We start from the raw sequence: 8,292 nt of genomic DNA, 5'->3' as shown, positions 1-8,292 counted from the left end.
TATGGGGTTTTTGAGGGGATATCTACCTTTCATAAGGCAAAGGACCCCTGACAGTTAAGTCCAGTCGCGAATGACTCTGGGGTTGCGGCGCTCATCTTGCTTTACTGGCCGAGGGAGCCAGCGTTTGTCCGCAGACAGTTTTTCTGGGTCATGTGGCCAGCAGGACTAAGCCACTTCTGGCGAACCAGAGCAGCGCATGGAAACGCCGTTTACCTTCCCGCTGAAGCGGTACCTATTTATCTACTTGCACTTTTTGGCGTGCTTTCAAACTGCTAGGTTGGCAGAAGCTGGGACCGAGCAACAGGAGCTCACTCCATCGTGGGGACTCGAACCGCCAACCATCCGATCAGCAAGCCCTAGGCTCAGTGGTTTAGACCACAGCGCCACCAGCGTCCCTTTCGTAGGCAACATAGATGACGGTACATCAGCACCCATGGGTGCCACATGGCAAACCTTGTCTTAGGGTGACAGAGTGCTTTAATTGCATGACCTGCAATTCCCGATATGTCACTTTGGCAAAATGCTGACTGACTGGAGACGCCCTTTATCAAAAGTTGTAGAGAACAGAACTTTTAACAATCAAAGGAAATAAGTGTGGTGACTCACGTCAACCAGAGAGCGCTCTCTTTTTCCCCCCTTCCGAATGTCATTCATGTCCGTAGCAATCATTTGCTACTCCTTCTTCCCTGTTCTGATAACTGCATATATCAAGAGAGTGTTTCGACTCCCTTTGTGAGGCAAGAAAGGGAAAGGAGTTGGCACGTTTTCCTTCTTTCAAACATATATCTGCCACTGCACTGTAACCGGTGGTTTTTTGTGTGTGTGCTTTAACTGTTGCAAATAAGACCTGGCATATTTCCAGAAGGTGTGTCTGGGCAGTAAACTTATAAGGTTCTAAAATGTGCTATTGTGGAGTAATACCCTTCCGAAGGCGTGTAGGTGTGTCTCTGACTGTATAAATAGGCAAGAAGCGTCAGTACTTTGAAGGAGACGGGGATCACCTTGAGTTTTACACTTGGACAAGCGGAAAAGACAGCAGGAGGTATGTGTAATAGCTATCTTGCAATTTGTCTGCAATAGAATGCTAATCTCTCAGAACGGAGCGGCTAAATTTCTTGGTTGCCTGCTCAAAGGCAAACTACACATTACCTACAGGAGTCTTTTTCTTTTTCATTCACATTTTTAAACTAAAAAGCAGAACCTTATTAACAGACAGCAGGAGGGCAGAGGGGGCAAAGGGGAACTGGAATGGCTGCTTACCCTTTTCCCTCCGTCTTCCACTATAAACTACATTTTACAGGCAGCTTTCCCCAAGATAGTGGGGAAAGCGGCTTGGGGAGGGTGATTGCGAGTGGGCAAATAGCAAGAGGCAAAAGAACTAAGCAGTCACTCCACACCAGTAGTAGAGCATCTGCCTTGTACCAAGGAAGTCCCAAGTTCCAACCCTGGCAGCTCCATATAGGGATGTGAAAGAAGTCTGTCTGAAACCCTGGAGAACCACTGCAAGCCTGTATGGGCAATACTGACCTATATGGCCCAATGACCAGTGGATTCCATATAAGGCAGTTTCCTACGTTCCTAGCATCCTTACTGCTCTTCTGTTCCTGCTTGAGATTTCAGAGGCTCCTTTTCAACAGCAACAGCAATTAGGAAAGAAAGATGCAACTGTGTGATCAATGCCAGCCAAGGTTCACATTACTGGGTTAGATGGACTAACGTTCCGAATTCAACAGAAAGGCTGCTTCCTATGTTCGCGTTATGTTGCTTAAATCTTATTGATGCCTGTGGGATGCGGAGCCCAGTTCTTTGCCTATTTCCTCAGACATAATCCTACTGACTTTAATGGGGCTTTATCCCAAGTATGCCCATTTAAGATCTGTGTGTGCTGGTCCAGTCTTTTGCTCTGGAATAGTTCCTCTGAAGTCTGTGGGCCAAGAACTGCAGTGTTAGATTTCTGTCCCCAACTAGGCAGCAAAGAGTTGGATAGGAGAAAAACCATTGGGTACCTACTTTTGCCTTTGGGTGAGCAGTATTCAGATTAAGTAGGGAGTCTTGCGCATGAGTAAATATTGCATTTTGCTAATGTGAATGCCTTGGAAATTGTCTGTTGGTGGAGGTGTGGTAGCAAGCACTGAAGATGTGGCCAGCTTTAATAATTTCACACTAACTGTGGTTACAGATCATGCAATAACTGTCAGTTCTTACATGTAATAAATGATGCTTATCCACTCAGGGTGGTTCACCAGCAACAAGGCTCAGGTTTGCAAAACGAGTTATGGCAGCAGAACAAATTCCAAATGTACATTTCCCTCCTATCATTTTTGACATGTATCTGCATTGTAAAGGAAACACATCCCCTGTTTTTTCCCCCTTAGCATAGCATCATATTTAATATTTAATATGCAGCTGACTTGTATGTATCTCCATTGGGTTAGTCGTAAGCACACAGAGGATTGCAGCCTTTTTCATTATTTTCAGAAGTCTAAGTTGGAGAGGTACTTTTACATGAACTTTTACTCCAGTAGAGCTTTGGTTCCTGCATTCCTGAACCTTTGCGGTCCCCTCCAGTTCTACAATTCTATTATATTATGATGATCAGAGGGGAATCTGAAACACGGTTTGATTATTCAATAATCAATAAGCACAGAGCTGCTGGACTAAATATAAACCAAGCCACCCAAATTGGCATGTGCAGCCTTAAGTGTGCGTGGCAGTCTCTCTCTGGATTGAGGCTAAGAGCTATTGAGCTTTGAATAAGGAATGGCCCTGTGCTTTATACACATGAAATAAATTTTCTGGAGGGGCTTTCCCATTTGAGGATAAAGGTTTTTGGTTTTTTTACTAATAAGCTCTTCCCATGAGCATAGAAATCTGCTGTACAGATTGCACTAACCCTGCCCCCAAGGAGCTCAGAATGTTGTTTAAACCTCACAACAAACCTATCTGTGCGAAGCAGGGACGTAACATACACACCCAACATTCTAGCATCCTGGAAAACGGTGGGTACCACTTTTCCATGGGCACTCCTACACATTAGCATCAGCTTTCTGTCCTAACTTCTGTTGCCTCTGGCAGACTTTTCATCCTGTTTGTGGCTCTTTCCCTGATCCTTCTTTAACTTGGATTTGGCTGAAATGAAAGAAAAGGGATAGTCAGAAAGGGCAGTGGGAGCCAGATGTGAAACAGCTGCATATCTGAATAAATTTCAAGTGATCTTAGCTGCAAGTGATGTTCCGCCGAAAGGGAAACTGTGGACTGAAGAATCAGTTCATCTAAGCTCTCAAACACACCCCTGTTTGCTTTCTGGCTGAGTGAAAGTATCATTTCCTAACCTATATTGTCTTCAGAGGTGGGTTCGGCAGTCAGACAGATCTAGGATGAGATTAGAAATTGATATCATCCTCAAGCGAATGTGGGAGAAAGGAAACAATTTCACGTTTTGCACAAAAGTTATCCGGGTGCTCTTAAAACATAGTGCCAAAGCCAATTTTACCTTTGGGGCAGTTTTGAGATTTAACCTTATAAAGACTGATTGTGGCAACAGTCAGGTAGTCACGATCATAATATGACTTCCTGGTCAAGAAACATCTGAGCTGGTCATTTTAAAATAATATCCTGTTTGGTCCTGGCCAAATCAAGACCGATTGATGTAATATTTATTTTAAATGAGGCACCCAATTCTGTTATTTAAGTCTTTTAAAATCCTATTTGCCGATTCCTGACAAAAGTATAGTACTTTTGGTTAAGGTGCCCCTAGTTTATTGACTTGCCCCCCCATTTGACTATATGGCCATGGGTTGTACCTGACATTGCACAAGCAGAAGGCAGTTCATGCAACTGGATTTTTATTTCCTCCTCGTCCACCCTACAGCCCTTTCAGAACTACCCCAAATCCAATTTTGGGTGATCCCCTTATCCCTCATCCCTGTAAATAAGAGCCCATAATATTCAGGAGGTCTGCTATACCCTCTGTAGAAGGATTTGGGGGTGTTACTGGAGGAGGGAAGAGTTCTGCTCATACAGTCCTGGATAAAGCCCAGTTATGTCCCTCACTCTGAAAAGCAGATACTTTGTACAGGTGTTCATGCACCACCTGACAAAATTAGAAAGATGAAGGGTAAGGCTCAAGCCTACTGGCTCTGGCTCTTACCTCCACCTGTTCAAGATCTTGTAAGCATGAGACTTAGAGACAATTAGTATCCTTCAGAAATGGAGGGGATAGATCATGCATAAGGTGTCTGCTTGCATTTTGGGCAATGAATACCTTGAATTTCCAGAGGCTAAGGCATTGCAACAGAGGTTAGCACTTTTTTTTTTTTTTTTTTACAGAGATAAATCCATGCTAGAAAGATACCATGATGTGAGACACTGATCATTGTACTGCTTTATGATCTTTGCTGGTGTCAGAGTATCGATAATGTTGATGCCAACATGGCTAAAGATGAAAATATGGATTGTCATAAATTCATTTTACTCTCCCAAAACAGGTTTCAAGAGAACAGCAAACCATGAAGATCAGACATTTCGCTGTTCTGTGCGCCCTTATTGTGTTCTCCCAGGTGCTACAAGCTGACTGTGAAATACAGAAAGAGAGGAGAAGAGGGAGGACCAACAATGGAAAAGGTGAGAGGCCACAGCCTGGCTCTGATGACCAGAATGGAAGAGGTCAGAAAACCCGAGGACAGAAGGGTTCACTTAAAGGCAAGTTCGTCACCAAAGAGAAGTCTGAGTGTACCTGGGCGCTGAATGAAGCTGAGATTGCTACCTTGAAAATTGATTGCAAAAGATCAGAGAGCACCTTCTCCTGTGAATTTTCAGGCAACCCTTCCAGCTGTCCCCAGTATGCAGAAAACAAGAAGGTGTTCTGGAAGCAAATTACTCGGTCTCTAAAGAGGCAGAAGAACATCTGTGAAGACCCAAAGAGTATCTTAAAATCTAAAATCTGTAGGAAAGGGCCATCAGCTGCTCACCTTAGAATGGTGACACCAACTAGTTCCAGAGAAGACAAGCCAGTTCACCATGGACAGGAGACCGCTCTGGAACCTGTTACATCTGGAACCCAGCCAGACGAAGCATCCAGCAATTGTGTTGAAGATGTTGATTATATTGATCAGAAAAAAGTGGCTGAAGAACACTGCTCAGAGTTATGGCGGTCTCTTTGCCTTTTCGTCATTTCAATGATACAAGATAAAAAGTGCAAATAGGAATACAACAAGGTTGGCAACGTTCCTTGAGTTACTACAGGCGCACATGTAAATCACATTGTAGAAGGACGAACCATTCAGAATAGCTCTCTAATACATTTGCCCAGGAACCAGTTTCCCTGGAGACACTCAAAGGTGATTCCTTTTTCATCTCCAAAAGGGGCTGCTGCCAAACCCCATGGCCACAACTACTGATCCCACTTGCACCCTCCTTATCGCCACATAACTGTGGGGAAGAGGTCACATGATGCAACTCATGGAGGGAGATTGGACTGAGGCCGAAATCGTGCTGATTTTCCCATCATATAAGGGTGACATCTTCAAAGTGAACATTTAAAGGTCTCCCCCTCCCCCAGAAGATACTGTTTTTCTCAGGTCATCAAAGATGCTATATATTTTATTTTTCTAAAGAGAGAAATTGATTTATATAGCATGCTATATAAATGTTACCATTGGATGTTACAAGCCCTCTGTAAAAATGTACATATTATGTTTCGTTGAATATCTCCTCCTTCGCTTGAGTATTTCTAGCCAAAGTGATTATTTCAGTGCTATGCACTTTTTGTACTTTTGCTTTCAGAATTGCAGAAAATTAATAAAGTTAAATATCTACTCAGGTTTGTTCTCTATGTGTTAAACATTTCTTTCTGTATGAGAAAATTGTGGATATCTATGGTTTTAACGATAAGGACGCGGATGGCGCTGTGGGTAAAAGCCTCAGCGCCTAGGGCTTGCCGATCGAAAGGTCGGCGGTTCGAATCCCCGCGGCGGGGTGCGCTCCCGTTGCTCGGTCCCAGCGCCTGCCAACCTAGCAGTTCGAAAGCACCCCCGGGTGCAAGTAGATAAATAGGGACCGCTTACTGGCGGGAAGGTAAACGGCATTTCCGTGTGCTGCGCTGGCTCGCCAGATGCAGCTTTGTCACACTGGCCACGTGACCCAGAAGTGTCTCCGGACAGCGCTGGCTCCTGGCCTCTTAAGTGAGATGGGCGCACAACCCTAGAGTCTGTCAAGACTGGCCCGTACGGGCAGGGGTACCTTTACCTTTACCTTTATGGTTTTAACAGCCACATTTCTCTCTGTTGTGTTCATGCATTACTTGCAGTGAACATCAATTTGTTTACTCGTAAGTTAATCACACTGTGACCTGGAATCGCAGATGGAACTATATAGATGGGCTCAGCTGTCGTAGATCCCAAAATAAATGGGATACCTTGGGAACCTTGTTGGAGTAGGGGCAAACTTATTTCTAAATTATTTTTAATTTACATTTTCATATATTTAAGTGGCTGACACAGGGGAAAATTTCAAGATGTTTTTCTCTCCTTCAGTCAAGAGAAGTCCATGAATGTTCCATATTCCCAAAGTGTGTGTGTGTGTGTGTGTGTGTGTGTACACAGGGGTACCTCAGGTTACATACGCTTCAGGTTACAGACTCTGCTAACCCGAAAATAGTGCTTCAGGTTAAGAAATTTGCTTCAGGATGAGAACAGAAATCTTGTTCCAGCGGCGCAGCAGCAGCGGGAGGCCCCATTAGCTAAAGTGGTGCTTCAGGTTAAGAACAGTTTCAGGTTAAGAACAGAACTCTGGAACGAATTAAGTACTTAACCCGAGGTACCATTGTAGTATGAAATTCTAATCTACAACCCAGACTAATGGTACTATACAGGATCTTAATGTTTTTTAATAAATAAAAAAATGGTTTTTGAAGGGGGACAATTCAGCAACGTCCAAAGGCAAATTATTGGATACTGTCAAGCTTGCAAGACAAATGTGTATGCTAAGAACATTTGCTGAATTTTCAATAGACTTAAAATCAATCAACGCAGGACAAACAGGGATGTGTGCCTTTTGCATGCATGTTGAGTACGTAAGTCCGTGTAATCATTTGTTAAAAAAACAACAGTTATTCCACTCATGATGGATTGGAAATATAATTTGACCCTGAGGGAGTCTGCCTCATTTTCTAATGTTCCTTTCACACAGCTACGTTACCTGCTATTGGCTTTTTGACCAATATCTCAGCATGTCACACTCAATTTCATCCACACCAGTGGGCCTGGAATGACACAACAATGATCATCACTGTATGCCACACTTTCTGCACATACATGCACTTGCTCTCCCATGAGCCACCCATGAATAATAATAATAATATAATAATAATAATAATAATTTTAAAAAAAATTATTTATATACCGCCCTCCCCAGCCGAAGCCGGGCTCAGGGCGGCTAACAACAATAAAACAGTACAACAGTACAACACAACACAACACAACACAACACAACACAACACAACACAACACAACACAACAACACCACAACACTCTAAAATCATTCATTATAAAATTAATTCAAATCAAACCAATGGCAACCATTGGGCCAGAGCTCCACGAAGATTGCCTAAGGAGGGAGTCAGGCTGTGCCCTGGCCAAAGGCCTGGTGGAACAACTCTGTCTTGCAGGCCCTGCGGAAAGATGTCATGAAAACAGCAGGGAAGAGCTGTATGCCAGGATACCACCCCAAATGTCAACACTTTACTCCCACAATTTTCTGGGTTAATGGCGTTGCAAGCATAAAAAATTTGCTGGAAGCAATTAACACACATATAAGCACAAAACACCCACTAGATATCTATAAGTGGCTTCTACATCGTGTGAAAACTCATATATAATGTGGAAATTAACAGTTAGGGAAATCTTGTGAAAACGGAATCAACTGTTGCATGAACACAGTCTCAGACTGCTATCTTAGAATACTTCTGGCACATTCCTAAGAACAAGATGACTATGCTACGACACAAGTCCCCAAATAATCAGACATATACGCATATGCGCCTATATACACTTTACTATAAGTTCCTTGACTCAGTCAGAAATGTGGAGTCTAAGTCAGAATTGATATGAGTGGTTTTATTTTGCAAATTGGCCAGAGTAGCCTGTCATGGGTTCTATCAACTCTCCTCACAGACCAAGCTGCAATACGACTTCCGCCACTCACAATGTGACTGACACTGAGCAAAGCAGTGGTGGAGAAACAGACTTTCATCCCTGCAGGCTAGACTCTAACGTCCGTTCTAGCATGTTTCCC

General features: G+C 43.4%; 1 protein-coding gene across 2 annotated transcripts; it reads left to right on the top strand.

Moving 5' to 3' along the window:
• The first annotated feature begins 825 nt into the window (after positions 1-825).
• On the top strand, positions 826-5,820 carry FGFBP1 (fibroblast growth factor binding protein 1). 2 transcript variants are annotated; one of them, XM_081020196.1, is made up of 2 exons: positions 826-1,042; positions 4,496-5,820. In XM_081020196.1, exon 2 carries the CDS (start codon positions 4,509-4,511, stop codon positions 5,202-5,204), a length of 696 nt encoding a protein of 231 aa, XP_080876322.1. In that variant the 5' UTR covers positions 826-1,042; positions 4,496-4,508; the 3' UTR covers positions 5,205-5,820. The 2 variants fall into 2 exon arrangements, with proteins under 2 accessions (XP_080876322.1, XP_080876321.1); XM_081020195.1 differs by having other exon boundaries at positions 832-1,042; positions 4,488-5,820.
• The last annotated feature ends 2,472 nt before the right edge of the window (positions 5,821-8,292 follow it).

The sequence above is a fragment of the Podarcis pityusensis genome, assembly GCF_964106645.2.
Source record: "Podarcis pityusensis genome assembly, chromosome: 9".
Lineage (NCBI taxonomy): Eukaryota > Metazoa > Chordata > Lepidosauria > Squamata > Lacertidae > Podarcis > Podarcis pityusensis.
This window is presented reverse-complemented; position numbering and strand designations above follow the sequence as displayed.

Coding starts and splice junctions, on each gene's coding strand:
- FGFBP1 (XM_081020196.1), top strand. CDS start 4,509: ATGAAGATCAGACATTTCGCTGTTCTGTGCGCCCTTATTGTGTTCTCC.